The sequence below is a fragment of the Lissotriton helveticus genome, chromosome 9 (genome assembly GCF_964261635.1).
Source record: "Lissotriton helveticus chromosome 9, aLisHel1.1, whole genome shotgun sequence".
NCBI lineage: Eukaryota > Metazoa > Chordata > Amphibia > Caudata > Salamandridae > Lissotriton > Lissotriton helveticus.
This window is the reverse complement of record NC_136070.1, coordinates 793,510,405-793,528,446: the sequence shown is the minus strand read 5'-3', so window position 1 is coordinate 793,528,446 and position 18,042 is coordinate 793,510,405. Positions and strand designations below refer to the sequence as shown.

Genomic DNA, 18,042 nt, shown 5'->3' with positions numbered 1-18,042 from the left:
AAGTTATCAAGGCCTGGAGGGATGATTGTGGCAGGGAATTGGCCCGTAGTGCCTCTTGGTAGATGATTTGTAGTCGTGGGGCGAGTAGGTCGATAAATGTCTCGTAAAATTCTACAGGTAAGCCGTCCGTTCCGGGAGTTTTATTCCTCGGGAGGGCGTGTATCGCCTGTTTAATCTCTGCTGTGGTGATATTACGCTTCAGATCGTCTCGTTGTCTACCAGTGAGCTGGGGCAGATCTAAGCCCTCCATGAAGTTCTCCAGTGCCATTTGTGAGAGGGGCTGGTGCGGTCCATATAGTGTGGTGTAGTAGTTCGTGAATGCGGCGTTGACTCCTAATTGAGTCGAGGCCATTGAACCTTCCTGGTCTATAATTTCCAAGATTGGGAGGTGCGTTGGGGAATCCCGTATAATGTGGGCTATCAATGGGCCTGACCGATCAGCCTGAGTGTGCTGTCTGTTAGTGTATTCGCGATAGTCCAGTAATCTTAAGTCTTCAAGTAGCTCAGCATGCCGTATGTGTGCTTCTTGTAGTGGTGTAAAGTGTAGGTTTGTGCCCACTGCTTCGTTCTCCAGCATTGCCAGTCTACCCTCTACTTCCTTAATGCTACAAGCACCTCCCTCTTCATGCCCACCCGGGTGGCCATCGCCTCCCCTCTTATGAAGACTTTGAACGTGTCCCATTCCAATCGTCTGGAGCTAGCAGTGTCCGTATTCGAACAAAGTAGGCCTCAATGGTGTCCGCCATGGACGATTTGAAGACATCGTCTTCCAACAGTTCCGTGGGCAACCTCCAGGTCGGTATCGGTGTCAGGAGCCTACCCCATTGCATCGCCAGCTCGACAGGGTTGTGGTCTGAAAGTGTCTTTCCCATATGTTGTGCTGTGAGAACCGCCCCCAGTAGAGAGCGGGAGCAGAACACCCGGTCGATTCTGGTGTGCAGTTGGTGTGGTGGGGAGAAAAAGGTATATTCCTTGTCAAGTAGGTGTTTGCTGCGCCACGCATCTGCTAGGTCCCACCCTTCTGCCCACTGTGTTAGTGCAATTGCCTGTTTCCTGCTTTCGGTGGCGTGTAAGGGTGGGTGTGACAGGTCCAATGTGACATCCAACACAGCATTGAAATCCCCCCCCCAACAACCCATTGATATCCTGCGCAATCCGCTAAAACACCATTAAGTCTAGTTAAAAAATCCGATTGACCCGAATTTGGTGCATATACACATCCGAGCACAACAGTGGTGCCATCCAGTATGCCCCTCACAAATACATATCTCCCCTCCTTGTCAATTCGCTGCTCAACTGGTTTGAAGGGTACAGAATTACGAAGCCAAATAGCTGCCCCCCTTGAGAATGCAGAGTAGGTTGTAGCAAAGAGTTGACCCCTCCACTTCTTCAACAGTTTCGTGTTCTCAGCACTGTTCAGATGTGTCTCCTGGAGGCAAGCTATCATGACCCCCCTACGGTTAAGTTGAGCCAGTATCCGGTGTCTTTTGTGGATCGAACCCATGCCCCGCACGTTCCAGGTGCACAAATTGTAAACATTAAGTGGCCCCATAACTGACCGCATGATGTGGAAATGTTGAGCCCGTGGGTGAGCATGCCGAGTATACCCTGTGGTGATAGTGGAGTGCCATTTTAACAGTTAACCCCTGAACATTGAGGTCCCCAGATAAACAGACCCGTGGTCCAAACCATGATACCCAACATGGGTAATAGTCAAACACAACCATGTTCATATGACAGGGGGTGTAGTCTATTCGGTCTTGATTTGTGCTGGCCTGCGGTGACTTAGCAAGCCTGTAGCACGTATATCCCCCGGGCCACCCACCCGTGCGTGGCTATTTATGCTGTTCATACATTACCACCCAGGCAGTGTTCAAGGCGCTGTCGTTAAAATTCTTTAGCCATTTGCGCCGTGATCTTGGGGAAGAGCTGTAAGCTGTCCGCCGACCCCGATACTTCCGTATGCGTATCTGAAGTGCTGGCCATGTCTCTCGCCATGTCTGCATCGTGAGCAGCTAGTGCTTCCTCTGTCAACTGCGCTACCTTTGTCCGTTCCTCTGAGCGGTTCGTTGCGTCTTGTCCTTTCGGTGAGGTCCGTGTTGAGGGGCCTTGGCCAGTATCTGAGGTAGGGCGTCGTCGGTCTGGCCGATTCCGATGGCCGTCGCCCCCACCGTCGGCAAATGGGTCCTGTGAGGTCGGTGGTGTGAGCGTTACTTCCATCCATTCCTCCGCTTCCTCCGGTGAGTCAAAAAAGTGTGATCTGTTGCCATGTAGGATCTTGAGGCGGGCTGGGAATAGGAGGGCATATTTCAATTCTCGTTCGCGCAACTTGCGTTTTACCCCCAGGAAGGTGGACCTGGCTCGCTGCACCGCTGAAGCGAAGTCTGGGTATACGGATATAGTCTTGTCTTCATAACGGAGTGGTGCTTTCTCCCGTGCTGGGCGTAGCACTGTGTCACGATCTTTATAGTGAAGGAGGCGTGCGATCAAAGGGCGCGGTGGTGCTCCTGGTTGCGGCGGTTTTGAGGGCATCCTATGCGCTCGTTCCACGCTATAGACGGGAGTCAGATCTTCCGGGCCTACCATCTTTTTGAGCCAGTCTTCCACGAACTGAGTAGGATTCCTCCCTTCACTGCGCTCCGGAATGCCCAAAATGCGGACGTTGTTGCGGCGTGCTCGTCCTTCCGCATCATCCAACTTGTCCCACAGCTGTCTGTGTTGTTTTTCCATGCCTTCCAGCTTCGTGGAATGTTCTGTCTGTTGGGGTATTAGATCATTGAGTGCGATTTTCTGCTCCGACACCCTCTCTGCCAGTTTGTTGTGATCTGCCCGGAGCAGTGAGAGGCCCGTCGCCATGTTGTCCCTACGTGATTCGAGCGCTTCTCTTGTTGCCCGTATTTCATTCAGGATAAGGTCCAGTTTGGCATCCTGTGTCCCTTTCCCTGTCGGTGGGATAATGTCCATATTGGAAGAGGCCAGCGGGTCTTCCGAGCCGGTGGACTGCATATCCGTTGATGCGCCCTGGTCCTGGGCCCTGCCCTGTGTCTCCCCATGGATCTAGTGTGCAGGGCGACGCTGTGCCGACCACACGCCCCCTTCACAACCTCCACTGTGTAGCGGCACACAATATCCCGTGTCCGGGCTGTCCCTGTAATAGGGAATCCGATAGGAGATAGGGCGTCGGTAGCACGATAACCCGCGATGGCTAAGGGGATCCGCCGGTTCCGTGTCAATTGTAGCGTCTGTGATAGATGCAGCAGCGCTATGATCAGCGTCCTCTATGGAGCAGTATTGTGAGCCTTGGCGGGGGTGGCAGGTATCGTCCGCTGCGTGGCACAAGGGGTTCTACAAAGGGGAGGCCAGAAGCGCCGCGCAGCAGCCCCCGCAGAAGTATTCCCAGGCGCGACGACGTTACCCTCGTGCCTCGTCCTAGATGGGCGCTTGGGTCCGTCTTCGTCAAGGTGTAAGCAGGGACTCCACAGGTGTCTCACTACGCTCCCTGTGTCTTGGCTCCGTAGTTGTGGCTTAGAGCCCCGGCGTTGGCAGCTCCCTGCACCGGCAGCTTGTTGTTCCCCGGGATCCCGGAGAGGAGGCAATATGGCGGCCGCCAATACAGCCGCGGAGCCAGCCAGCCTGCGCAGCGCAGCCGGCGCTCGTCCCCGGCCGGTGCAGTGGCCCTCTGGTCGCTCCGGCACTCGCCTGAACTCCGCAGCTTCCACGCAGCGCTCAGGCTCTCGGAGGTATGTGGACTGCGCTGCGGGGGAGCCCTAGGCGGTCCGGGTGCGCCGCCGGTCTAGGTCGGACTCTGGAGTGTAGAGCCGGTCCCACAAGGCGTCCCGGGGGGGGAGGGGCACCTGGGCGGGAGGAGCCGATGTAGGGGGTCAGGCTTGCGATCGTGTTCAGTGCCCACGGGTACCTCCGGCGCCCCCGCAGAGTTCCGCCGGCAGCAAGCAGTAGGTCGGCCCTCCTGTAAATCGAGGTCGCGGCTTCACTCGAGGCAGCAGGCCCCGGCGAACACTGCGTCCTTTACCGGTTCCAGACGGCGTCGGAGGATGGCAGTTCTCCGTCGCGGCCTCTCCTTCCCTTGCTGAAGCTTCGGGTGGTGGAACTGGGGAGCAGGATAGTCAGCTTGTATCGTGGGCTACGGACGGAGCTCAAAAACTACACGTCCGCCATGGTCGGCCAGTAGCCACGCCCCCCTGCGCTGGAATGCTTTAAGGACTCCAGGGCTACGGCCAAGTCCTTGGGCCTGTCGGCACCGCGCCAGCAATCTTCGGCCCAGCGCTCCTTTCGTGGCCACGGAAGGGGTGCTCCCACACGTCCTGCCAGCCACGGGCCGCAGACTAACATTCAGTGCGGTGGCGGACGTGGTTACTGTTGCGGCGGTAACAGGGGACAACGGCGCGGCCAGTCCACATACACCCCCGCAGCATCTGCCTCAAAGCCTTCCTAGTCCGAGCATTTGACGCCAGTGGGGGGGCAGGGTTCGCCATCACCTCCTCCACTGGCGCTCCATCACATCGGACAGGTGGGTGCTGCAAATCGTCCGAAGGGGCTACTCCCTCCCCTTCGAGGCGACCCCTCCAACCATGCCACCGCAGTACCCACCGCGTGTCGGGGGATCACTTGCAACTTCTGCAAGAGGGAGTTACGGCCCTCTTGGCCAAGGGGGCCATCGAGCGCGTTCCTGGGCCAGAAGTCGGGTGTGGTTGTTACTCCCACTACTTTCTGGTTCCCAAGAAGGGCAAAGGGGGCCTTCTCCCTATCTAGGACCTCCGGAACGTCAACGGCTTCCTCCGAAAGGAGAAGTTCAAGATGCTGACTTTGGCTCAGGTCTTAGCTGCCCTAGACCCAGGAGACTGGATGGTAGCGTTGGACTTGCAGGACGCCTATTTCCACATCCCCGTCCTGCCGGCCCACCGGCGTTACCTGTGGTTCACGGTGGGCCACGAGCACTTTCAGTTTACCGTGCTCCCCTTTGGCCTTACCAGCGCCCCACGGGTGTTCACGAAAGTGATGGCGGTGGTCGCAGCTCATCTGCGCAGGTTAGGGGTTTGTCTTCCCCTGCCTCGACGACTGGTTGTTGAAGGCGGGCTCGCCCCAGACAGTCGTTAGCCACCTCCAGACTACGGCCGACCTCCTGCACCAGCTGGGGTTTTCCATCAATGTGCCGAAGTCGCACCTGTGTCCCTCTCAGAAGCTCCTCTTCATCGGAGCGCTTCTAGACTCGGCGCAGTTTCAGGTTTATCCTCCCGAACAGCGGGTTTGGGATATTCAGGCACTGATTCCGATCTTTCAGCCTTTATCCCGAGTCTCGGTCAGGTTGACGCTGCGGCTTCTGGGGCTGATGGCCTCCTGCATCCTTCTGGTGCATCACGCCAGGTGGCGGATGCGGGCTCTGCAGTGGGACCTGAAGTTTCAGTGTTCCCAGCATCAGGGCAACTTATCCGACCATGTCTTGATCTCGGAGGGCACTGCAAGACAGTTGCAGTGGTGGCTCACGGACCGCGATTGGGTCAGCGGCAGATCCCTCTCCCTACCCCAACCGGAGCACGTAGTTGTGATGGACGCATCCCTCCAGGGCTGGGGGGGCCACATGGGAGAGGCGGAGATCAGAGTCCTCTGGTCTCCACTGGAGTCCCGGCTCCACATCAACCTTCTGGAGCTGCGGGCGATCTGCTTGCACTGAAGGCATTCCTCCCCTCTGTCCGGGGGAGTGTAGTGCAGGTGTTCACGGACAACACCACCGCCATGTGGTACTGCAACAAACAGGGCGGGGTTGGGTCGTCGACCCTTTGCCAGGAGGATCTGCGCCTCTGGCAGTGGCTGGAACATCAGGGCGTGACCCTGGTGGTTCAACACCTGGCAGGTTCCCTGAACGCCAGGGCGGACGAACTCAGCCCTCTGTGCATGATGGATCACGAAAGGAGTCTGAACTCTGACGTGGCGCAAGGCCTCTTTCAGCAGTGGGGAGAGCCTTGGTTAGATCTATTCGCCACAGAAGAGCACGCGCAATGTCATCAGTTCTGCGCGTTGGAATTTCCAAGGCGGCACTCGCTCGGAGATGCTTTTTTGTCGCGAGTGGATTTGCGGTCTGTTGTACGCCTTTCCGCCTATACCACTTCTGCCCAGAGTGCTGAAGAAGATCAGGCGCGACCGGGTTGTAAATTGGTTTTTGAAGGGCATCACTCATGTTTCCTCCTGTTGCTTTCGTGATGCCTCAGTGGGACTTGAACCTTGTTCTGACTTACCTGATGTGCGCTCCCTTCGAGCCACTTCATAACTGTCCTCTTCGTCTCCTTACTCTTAAGACTGCATTCCTGGTTGTCATCACCTCTGCCAGGAGAGTGAGTGAGCTCCAGGCTCTTTCTTCTCAACCTCCCTTCCTTTCTGTCCATCCGGACAAAGTTGTGTTGCGGACGCGACCCTCTTTCCTGCCCAAGGTAGTCACAGCCTTCCACATCGGGCAGTCCATCACCTTGCCCACCTTCTTTCTGCCTCCGCATCCCTCGAAAGAGGAAGAGAGGCTCCACCGTCTGGACCCAAAACGTGCGCGCTCATATTATCTGGATCGCACACGCCAGTTCCGGGTGAATGACCAACTCTTTGTTGGTTACATGGGCGCTAAGAAGAGACGGGCGGTACACAAACGGACCATTTCTCGATGGGTCGTCTTGTGCATCAAGGCTTGTAACTCTCTGGCTAAGAAGGAGCTTCCTGTGGGGCTATATGCCCATTCCATTCGGGCCACGGCGGCTACTGCTGCCCTGGGTCGGGGAGTCCCCTTGCAGGACATCTGTCAGACAGCTACGTGGGCCTTGCTGCATTTGTTCGCAAGACACTACTGCCTGGACAGCCAAGTCCGGAGAGATAGCTTTTTCGGCCGTTCCGTTGTCCAGGATTTTCTGTTGTGATCATTGGTTCGCAGACCCACCAGGTATTGCTGGGGTATCTATTCTAAGGTAAGGAATCTAATACTAACCTGTTTCTTTACAGATGCACAAGTTACTTACCTTCGGTAACGATATATCTGTAAGAAACAGTAGTTCGTATTAGATTCCTTACCGCCCCACCCATCCTCCCCGTTCTGCGAACCGATATCTAGGGTTAAGGTCATCCCCTTTCAGGGCCCTAGTTTTTATGGCACCAGTGTTGGTTTTTATCATGGCTCTGCCTTTCTGGCGCGGAAAAGCGGTGTATAAGAACTGACGTCAGTGCGCAAGGGCGGCATCTAAGTACTCCGTCATCCCGGCGCCGACGACGGATGCGGCGCCGCAGACGACGCCTACCGACGCGCAAGGGTACTGCTACGCAAAATTTTCCGGATCCAGTCTGACGCCTGGGGATATTCTAAGGTAAGGAATCTAATACAAACTACTGTTTCTTACAGATATATCGTTACCAAAGGTAAGTAACTTGTGCAAAGGGTTCATTAGATTAAAATGATTGTAAGGCCCCAAGGGTCAATAAAAAAGGTTTTCAAAACGAAAGTATTCTGGCATCCATATCTGTTGAAAAATTCAAGAACTTGATTGCGAAAGTTACTAATTGCAAAATCAGTTGGGAAAAAAAGGGAAACCTAGGCCAACTCTACTAAGCTTCTTATCCGCCTATGTGGTACCAGCACATTCATATTTGTACTGTTCACGCTGATAGGGACTCTCATTCAAGTCAGGTATTTTGAAATACTTTGTTTCAGACTAGTTTGTGACCTCTACTTGTCCTTTGACCTGGACCTTTCACAGGATTGCTGTCTGCCCGGTCCTAAATAGTTGGTGTGCCTTCTCTCTAAACTGAATTATGTTTTACCTGCCTGGTACATTGACTGACTGTTTTTTATTGGAATATCTTCTGCAGTCTATTCCCCTAACATACTGTGCTGTATCCTCCCTAACAAATTGGTATATTTTTGCTTTAGTCCATGATGATCAGTCACGTTTATGTAATTTTACATCCGTTCATAATTTTCAAGTGGAATAGCGTACAGGTGTCCGTCTGTCCAGGCTGCCCCAACAGGGTGTCTCTTTTATCCAAAAGTCCCCTGTAAATTCATACAGCAATATAATTTCCCTGACTTTTGCAAATAATGTGTCTGTGCAATTAGTGTAGTCGTGTTTGCTGCTCAGTACAGCCCATGTGGATACTTTTGCTATCATTCTGTTTCTTCCCTTCCTATTCCTTGGGGTACTTTCTGACTTGCCTATCCTTTCTTGACCATTCCCTCTACCCTGGATTCCAGACGTGAAGTTTGATGCTGTGAGCGGCGATTATTACCCCATCGTCTATTTCAACGATTACTGGAACCTGCAGAAGGATTACTTCCCCATCAACGATACACTGGAGAAGCTGCCCTTCCGCATCTCCTTCTGCCCGCTTTCTCTGTGGCGTTGGCAGCTTTATGCCGCCCAGAGCACCAAGTCTCCCTGGAACTTCCTGGGCGAGGACATGTATGAACAGACTGATGAGGAACAAGATTCCGTCAAGGTGAGACACTTGTCAGCTACATACACCCCCTACATATATTTGCTCTTAATTCTTTCCACTGTGTTATGCAGCTCCTAAATTCTAAAATCGACCTCCAATAGTTGACCAAAGGTCCTACCCTGTGTTAAGAGCTCTTGTTGACAGGAGTTTGCAATGTTTAACATCCATTTGAGGTGCCTGTGGATTGGCTCTTCTATGCTCTGTCGGACCCTCTTGTTCCTGAGTGGAGTTTAAACCTTCTTCACCACAAGTTTAAGTTAAACAATACTTTATTTAGGCAATTCAGTCCATCAAAGTAAAATGGAACTTAAAAATGTAATAAATGTATGCAGCACATTAAAAGAAATACTACCTGATTAAAGAAAACAGTTCATAAAAAAGTTAAGTCAAAGATAGGCCGTGGCAAAATAGCACAACAGGGGAATTACAAGTGCTCAACAGGACCATCAATGTTACGGCAATTACATGTTAGGTTGCCTTATCACGTGTATTAATTGTTTCACTTGGGTGTTTGCATTGATACCGTTCAAGGTCTGGATTGTGTTTAAGTGCAAGTGTTAATTATAACGGGGTAGGCCAATCCGTGGGATCAATAAGTGAAGTGCTGCGTGTATTAACTCGTGGTCAAGGCTGCACCAAAAATTGAGGTAAGAGGTCCTATGGTTATGGTTAATAAATACTTAAGACCGGGGTGATTAAAAATGCTTAATGCTTTGGCTAAATGTACTAAAAGCAGATGGGCATTTAGGCAGGCGGCTGAGAAATGCCTGGTTATGGTTACTCTAATGTTAAAGAATACTGGTAAAGTACTTATACCAGGCGCCTGCCTGAAGCAGGCTAAGGCAGGAGAGCAGGGAAATTGGGGTACAAAGACGGTGGGGGCTGAGAAATGCCTGGTTATGGTTACTGTAATGTTAAAGAATACTGGTAAAGTACTTATACCAGGCGCCTGGCTAAGGCAGGAGAGCAGGAGAAAATTGGGGTACAAAGACGGTGGGGGCAATATAACTTAGCGCCACGATGGTCGGGCTGAGCTCGCCTAAAAACCAACTCAGGGTTACTTCTCAGGGTCGGGGGAGAGCGATGGCTTGCGCACATAGCCTTATAGGGTATTTTTTGTGGTGGTGATGCATTCCATGTTTAATCTCGTGGATCTAATGAGATTAAGGTATGTAGTGTTAAGGTCAAAGCTGTTTTGTGCTGTAGTCTAAAAGTCCAGCGAGCTGGCTATGGTGGCATTGCAAAGCCTAATAGCTTAACCTGGGTCAGTGTGCAGGTAGTTAGTTTGGGGCAGGGAATGATGAGTAAATAGGACTATGATCATGACCTACTGGCCTGGCTTATCTAGCAACGTGCCAGTGGAGTATAAATGATATCAACGAATGTGTGAGTTTGCACACGCAGGCTTGTGAAACAGATCATATTAAAATGAATACTATGCGTAATGTCTTTAGGCCCGATCGAGGTTAGAAGAAGATCGAGTCTCAACATTTCATCCACTTTGGTCAAGAATGTAACCAACCCAGAGATTGCATGAGGATCGGAGTCATTGAAAAGGAAATAGACAGCTGCCTGTATTGACCCAGTCCCTTATTTGATCGATAACTGACGAGGGAGTTTTCTGTGATCATCAATTAGTAGTACTGGGCAGATACAGAGAAAATGAGGTAAAGACTCCTGAGACTGACTGCAAAGGTCACTCTCACTGGTGGGAGGACGACTCTGCCATGGCAGAGGGAGGTCTAGTGAAGAAAAGTTTCCCATCCTAATGAGGCAGAACTTGATATTGTGGGGCACAGAGAAAGTGTATTTTTGAACTCCTTTTTGTCGTAACTCCTCAGTACCAGGTGTGCATACTTTCTGCCCTTGAAATCCCAGTGATCCTGTTTAAAGGATTCTTTATGGAGTGCTTTGTTTAGCGCTGTTTTGAAATGCTGGTCGGGGTGGTTTTGATTTCAAAGGGCTGCAGTAGTTTTGAGTTCCAAAGGTTCTAGGAATGCATGCTTTCAGGGATTTTGAGTATCTGAACTGTTCGCTGAAGATGCTTCCAGCCAGGTCAAGTTCTTCAATGTGCCTGATTTTGTGGCACACGTTGAGTGTAGGAATTTAAGGGTACAGGCTTTGTGCCAGAACTTAATTGCACAACATAAATTCCAATCTGATCTGGGCTGCGCCGGAGTGTTGGAGCTTGAATAGTGAATAGTGACCTGAAGACAGAACTCTGAGATTTTTTCAAGAAAGTGCCCAGTATCCCAGGGAGAATGTCTGAACCGTAGCTCAGTGTGGGAATGAGTTTAGCTTTTACTACCTTTAGTAGAGGCTCTATAGTGGGCTGCTTTGTTCTTTTGAAGATAGTTTGAAGAGAAAATTGTAGAGAGGCAGCTTGAGGTTTTAAAGAATTTATGTGAGTTAAGTGCCCTCCCTTGTTGTCTAACCAGCATCCGAGGTACATGTATCTGGGGGCTCTTGTCAAGCAGCTTTTGTTGAGATGCTATGTTCAGAGTTTGTTCCTTTTCTGCCCACATATCACAATGGTAGTCTTTTCGAAATTCACAGTCATTGTGTTCGTACTACTGTGCCGGTTTAAGACGTCAATCAGCCTTTGTAGTCTTTGCTATTTGACTTAAAAGGATAGCACCATCGGCATAAAGCAAGGAAGTGATAGAATGAATTCCCACTTTATATGCGTTGCTGACTACCGCATCCAGCTCATGAACCAGACCGCTCATTAGTCAGTCGAAAAGGGCTGGGGCTGAGACACATCCTTGCTTAACTCCTTGCTCTAGCTTTATCTTGTCGGAGGCTGATGAGTTGTCATCTAATTTTACTCTGGCCCATGTCTCTGCGTAAAGTAGTTGAATGCCTCGGAGCAGTGGCTCAGGAATGTCCCTGGCTTTAAGTTTTGACCAGAGTAGCTGACAATGGAAATGGTCAAAGGCCTTTCTGTAGTCTACAAAGCAGCTGTATAGAAGCTTTTTTTTCCCCTCATCTGATTTGCCACAAGCATCCTGATTGCCACTAGGTTGTCAGTGGTACCCAGCATGGGCCTGAAGCCAGTTAAGGTGGATCAGATTTTTTTTTATTTGCCCAAACATTTAGGACATACAGTAGTAAAGAGGCGAAATATTTAGCTTCAACATTTAAGAGGGCTATGAGACTGTAGCTCTCTGGATTTACCAGGGGGCTTTTCTTTTAGATAGGGTGCAGATTTGACCCATACCAAGACGGGGATTGAAGTCTGTGGTAAGGCAAGTTATGAATAGCTTTTCCATCAGTTGTGACCAGAGCTCAATGTCCTGTTTGTAGACTGAAGAAGGGATGCCGTTTGGGCTGGGGGCGCCATTGGCTTTGCTTTTTTTTGCCTTTTTCAATGCATCTTAGATAGTACCAGAAACTGTGCCTACATTAGGTCTTATGAGTTGATTGAAAGGGGCCATCTTTATGTAGTGTTTGTCGATCTTAAAACTGCATTCCATTCCTTAGATCGTACTAGGCTTTGGGCTACCCTTAGAGGCATTGTACTCCTATCTGGCTTGCTTCAACTTTTAAATTGCTTGCATCATAACTATGCAAAAGTGAGGTGGAACTCCGATGGTAGACTAACCGACAATATACCAATTCTGAAGGGAGGGCGCCAGGGCTGTGTGCTGGCCCCAACCATGTTTACCCTGTAAATGAATGGGCTTATAAATGACCCGTAGGATTGTGGAGGTGACCCGCCCAACTTGGGAGGCAAGTTAATACCGTCTCTACTATTCGCAGACGACACATTGCTAATTTCTTAAACCCCAATGGGCATTCAGAACATGCTAACTAAATTTGCGACAGCCTGCAAAGAGCGGGGCCTTGAAATAAATTCCTTAAAACAAAGTTTATGGTTTTTAATCCTCACATCCACCAAGGGCAAAGTGAGACTGGACGCTCAACCATTAGAACAGGTCAAGGCTTTTGATTAACTGGGAGTCGGAGTCAGTGATAACCTGGCATGGACTCCCTAAATTCAGAAAGTATGTTGACCCTGCAGCATGTGGACTGTGCAGTCGTAAAGAGTCAAACACTCAGCTTATCGCCCAATATCTCCCATCTTAGAAATACTCAGGGCAAAAGAGTTGGGCGCTGTGCTTTATGGGGCTGAACTGTGGGGATGGAGCAAACAAAACAGCTAGAGGTCTGTGGTCGTGTAAGTCTTAGGGATCGGTCACCCCCACCTTTCTGTTACTAAAATAGTCCCAGACTATATAGGTTGGTGTTTGTGGTTTATTAGCAGAACCTCAGGGTTTTACTTTCTTAACATTAGGACAGTCCAGACTGAAAGCTGTTTTTTTCTTTGGCCGAGGTGGTTAAAGGTATCTGCCAATAGCCTTTGGTTAAGTTTATGGTTGTCATTATCCGAGCTTCCCCCAGTAGTTCGATTAAATCGTCCACCCTGGGCATTGGATAGGCATCAAACTTTGATACCGCGTTCACCTGACGATGCTCCCATCAGATTTTGGACCGAGAACGACCGGAGAGGACCAGGTACTGTGGGAAGGTTCGATTATATCGGCTTCCAACATTGCTTGTATCTCCTGATCGACTGCTTTCCTCCTTGCTTCAGGTATTCAATATGGTTTTAGCTTAACTGGTTGGGTTGTTGTTGTGACAATATTGTGCTCTACTAATGTAGTTCTCCCAGGATTCCCTGATATGACAGAGGCATATTTTGTGCATAGATCCAACATCTGTTGTTTTTGTTTTGCTGTTACTTGTGGTCCTAATTGGATGGGGTTGCCTTCCCAAGGTCCCTGGGGAACAAATGATACTTCCATGGGCTTATCTACGGTTATATGGCTTATAGAGGCGACTGTATTTGGATTATCAGGAAGGGGTCTCTCCCAGGCTTTAAGACGATTTACATGGTATATCTGTCCCTCGTTCTTTTTATGTGGGACATCTACTCTATAGGTCACAGTGGTTACTTTACTCAATATTTTGTATGGGCCCTGCCAGGTGGCTAACAGTTTTTTCTCTGCGCTGGGCAATAGAATGAGTACCTGGTCTCCTGGGTTGAACTCCCTAAACTTTGACTATCATATTGCTGTTTTTGTCTAGCTTGAGTCCTCTCCATATTCACATGGACCTCCTCCCACAGGGTAGACAATGTATCTTTCAGACTGGCTGAATATTGAAGTAGAGGTGTGCCCTCATCTTCTTCCTCCGTCCACTTATCTATGGCCATGTCCAGGAGTGTCCGGGGCTGTCAGCCAAACAAGAGCTCAAAGGGAGAAAACCCAGTTGATTTTTGTTTGTGTGCCCTAATAGCGAATAAGACAATGGGAAGTTTCTGGTCCCAGTCCCTCCCTGCCTTGTCTATGCTCTTCTTTAGGATGGTCTTAATTGTGCAGTAGTATCTTTCTACCAACCCATCTGTTTGAGGGTGGTAGACTGACGTGCGTATCTGCTTTACTTTAAGGATGGCACATATCTGTTTCATTAAACGAGACATAAACGGGGTTCCCTGGTCTGTTAACTCCAGAGGGATCCCCACCCGAGAAAAAAAACGTAACCATGGCATGGGCCACAGCTGGTGTGGTTAAGGAGGAAAGAGGTATGGCTTCTGGGTATCTGGTAGCGTAATCTACCAGAACAAGTGGTACTCTTTTAAAGGGCAAAACACACAAGATGATGGACGAAATGTTGCTCCATGGCAAAACATTTACCCCCAGTCACAGATCTGGGTTTAATCCATCGTTATTTTGCTCATTAAGCCACCCCAGTTCAGACATGGCAATAAGCAAATCAGTCTTGACCCTGTGCCTCATGGGAACAGTCCAGACCGAACTGCCAAGCCATGTCTTCCCTGGACCGGAATCAAGCATCCTAGGACCGGTTTCTGGGTATCAGCCGTCTTCAGCCAGGATAGCTTGACTCCAGTGGCGTAGTGAGCACGGGACCCACGTCTGGGCATACCCTTCCCACATAGGGTGAACAGCAAAACACACAAGATGATGGACGAAATGTTGCTCAATGGCAAAACATTCACCCCCAGGCCCAGATCTGGATTTAATCCATCAGTGTTTTTTGCAATTTTCACCCCGAGTGGGCTGGGTATGCTCAGACGTGAGTCCCAGGCTCTCCACACCACTGGAGTCAAGCTATCCAGGCTGATGAAGGCTGATAGCCAGAAACCGGTCCTTGGATGCTTGATTCGGGTCTGGGAAAGACATGGCTTGGTAGTTCGGACCGGACTGTTCCCATGAGACACAGGGTCAGAGCTGATTTGCATATAGCCAGTGTCTAACCCAGGGTGGTGTGGAGTGCAAAAAAACGATGGATTTATGCCCAGATCCTTGTACTGGGTTGAATGTATGACATTGTTCTACATTCTGTCCATCATCTGTGTTTTTTGCAATTTTCACCCCGAGTGGGCTGGGTATGCTCAGACGTGAGTCCCAGGCTCTCCACACCACTGGAGTCAAGCTATCCAGGCTGATGATAGCCAGAAACCCGTCCTTGGATGCTTGATTCCGGTCTGGGAAAGACATGGCTTGGTAGTTCGGACCGGACTGTTCCCATGAGGCACAGGGTCAGAGCTGATTTGCATATAGCCAGTGTCTAACCCAGGGTGGTCTGGAGTGCAAAAAAACGATGGATTTAGGCCCAGATCCTTGTACTGGGTTGAATGTATGACATTGTTCTACATTCTGTCCATCAACTGTGTTTTTTGCAACGCTCTTAAAGGGAACATCTATAATGGGGAGAGGTTGAAGCGGGGATTTGGGGATAACTGGAGTGTTAACCAATTGACAACGTGGACAGTTAGTTCAGTACCTGGCTACTTCCTGATATACCCCTGGCCAATAGAACTTTGGTAACCAGTATTTTAAGGTATGCTCATTGCCATAATGTCCACCCCCTGTCTGGCTATCGGCCAAGGACAACAGCTATTCCCTGTAGGATCGTGGCACCAACAACTGTTCTCTCCTTTTGTCCCCCTCATGAGAAACCCAGTATAGAAGTCCTTTTTTTACACAGAAAAAAGGGCCTACCTGTCTGGCTGGTCTTCCTGCACCTGGTTCCAGGCATTGAGTAACGTGGTATCATCTCTTTGAGCGGCCCAGAAGCTTAGTCCTGTCTCTTGTGGTGTCTCTGGGGAGGTAAAGGTGGGAGAGGGTGAGAGGGGTTCTGACTGAAGATACCTAGCTCGTTCCCTCCTTTTTTCACTGCGGGTTTTCTGCGTTTTAGGGAATGTTTCTTTTATTTCTTCCATGTAGAAGGGGGCACTATCTAACCAGAGGGCAGAGGGAGGAGTTGTGTTATATGCCTGTAGATAGCCATGGAACCTGGGTGGCTCTGTCCCTAACAGGACTGTCTCAGGGAGGTTTGGTACAACCCCTACCTTCCTTAGTTGGGACTCTCCCTCTATATCCAATAACACCTCTGCCAATGGATACAGTTTTCTGTCTCCATGGACGCACGTTACTTGTATACATTCCTCGTTTACTAACTGGGACTCCCGTACCAAGGACCTGTCCACTACTGTGTGATGGCATCCTGTGTCTAGAAAAGCCAACACCACCTTTCCGTTCAAATGTATCCATTTCCTGTACCTTTCTGGGGGTTTTCCAGTCACCAACACCCTCCCCCGGGTATACCCCACTTCCATGGGCTCTTGTGGGGGAAGGCGCGAGGGACAATTCAGAGCTATATGTCCCCACTCTGCACAGAGGAAACACTGAGGCCCTGTTAAGGGTGCAGTTGGGGCGGGTGGTCGGGGTTGGGGTTGTTAAAAGGTTTGTCCCTTTTGTACTAAAGGGGGTGGGGTAGGCCTAGATGGTATCTTTGGGAGTCCAGTTGGGACTTTGTGAGACGGAGCTTTAAACTCTGGGGAACATTGGAATGCAAAGGCTAAATCTACTGCAAGGGTGACAGTCAAGTTGGGATGTTGTTTGATCGATGCCCTGGTACTGAATGGTAGGGCCTCCACGTACTGTTCAAGGTAGACTTTTTCGGTGAGTTCATCCACAGAAGAGACGGTAGGTTGTAACCAGCGATCACCCAAGTCCCTTATGCGATAGTACAAGGCCCTAGGATTGTCGCCTGTTGACCATTTTTCCTTTCTAAATCGTGATCTATAATACTCCTGGTCACAACCCAAACGTTCTAGAATGGCCCTTTTTATGTCTGTATAACTGGTGACCCCTGCCGGATTGGCGGCCTGATACGCGGCCTATAATTCGCCCAACAGGAGGGGTGCGATGTATTGTCCCCATCTTTCTGGAGGCCAGGTGGCTGTGGACGCCAATCTTTCAAAGTTAACAAAGTAATCCGGGTCGTACCCCGGTTGGAATTTTTGAAGGACCGACCCAGGTACGTTAGGGTGAACGCGTGCACTCGAAATGGCTGCGGTGTCCTGTACTTTTTGGCTTGCGGTCAGGAGAGCTGCTTGGTCCTTTAAGGCTGTCTGCAACGCTTCCCTTTCTTTTTGTGCTTGTTTGGTTTGTTCCACAAATACTAGCTGTAAGTGGCGCTGCCCTTCGGCTAGCTGAGTGATGATAGCTTCCATGACAGCGTTCTGTCTTTTCCCAGACGTCTAGCCCACTTCTGACACTGCTGTGGTTGTGTAAGTCTTAGGGATCGGTCACCCCCACCTTTCTGATACTAAAATAGTCCCAGACTATATAGGTTGGTGTTTGTAGTTTATTAGCAGAACCTCAGGGTTTTACTTTCTTAACATTAGGACAGTCCAGACAGTAACACAATAGGTAGTCAATAGGGAAATAAACACGATGTGGGGGCCTTCTTGTCTCTCTCTCTCTCTCTCTCTCTCTCTCTCTCCCCCCAGCTTCTTGTTGTAGTAGGCGAGGGTGGACCATAAAGGAAAAGAGAAAAAAAAACACGGGCTCAGGCTTCCATTAAGCACTAAACGGGCGGGGGGGGGGGGGGGGGGAGTGTACCGTCACCAGTCCCTATTGCGCTGTGCCTAAGGTGAGGGACAAACAATGGGTGACTTTAGTGACACCCCAGTATAGGAGTCCACAGCCCCCCTACAAGTCCCGAGCATGCAGCGGGTACATGTCTGCTGCCACGACCCTCCTGGGCCGTGGTGTTGGGAGACCAAGCCTCCTCGTCGTCGGGGAGTGCACTGGTCCCGAGCGCAGTGCTCCTGGAGCTGCTTTCCCTCGTCGTCTCCTCCTTGCTGTCTTTGGGCTCCTCGTCTGTTCCGATGCTGCACACCGCCTTCGTGTCCTCCGCTGCTTTCCTCCAGGCTGTGCTCCGCTGCTTGTCCTCCGGTACGGTGGCGTCTTCCTGCTCCTTCTCCGAAAACGCCGAGCACCATTCGCCGCGCACATCGCTCTTTTCAGGCGTTCCAGCCGCTGCTTCCTTATCAGGCGCTAGAGCGCCAACCGCACTTCCGGTTTGGGCGGCGGTGGCCATGTTGGGTAGGTCGGCGTCGCCCAGGAGTGGGTCCTGATCACAAGGTCACTGAAAACAAATTTCTAAGATCTCTTTTAAATCTCCCAAAGAACACACCTCTGCGCCTTGATCTTGGTATAAAGCCCATTACCCACTTTGCTG

General features: G+C 50.5%; 1 protein-coding gene across 1 annotated transcript in view; it reads left to right on the top strand.

Moving 5' to 3' along the window:
• CLPTM1 (CLPTM1 regulator of GABA type A receptor forward trafficking) overlaps nucleotides 1-18,042 on the top strand; it is a 423,589-nt gene that overhangs the window by 203,878 nt on the left and 201,669 nt on the right. Inside the window, exon 8 of the mRNA XM_078660927.1 lies at nucleotides 8,240-8,484. Within this exon, the coding sequence (XP_078517053.1) occupies nucleotides 8,240-8,484 (245 nt within the window). The remainder of the gene's footprint in view (nucleotides 1-8,239; nucleotides 8,485-18,042) is intronic.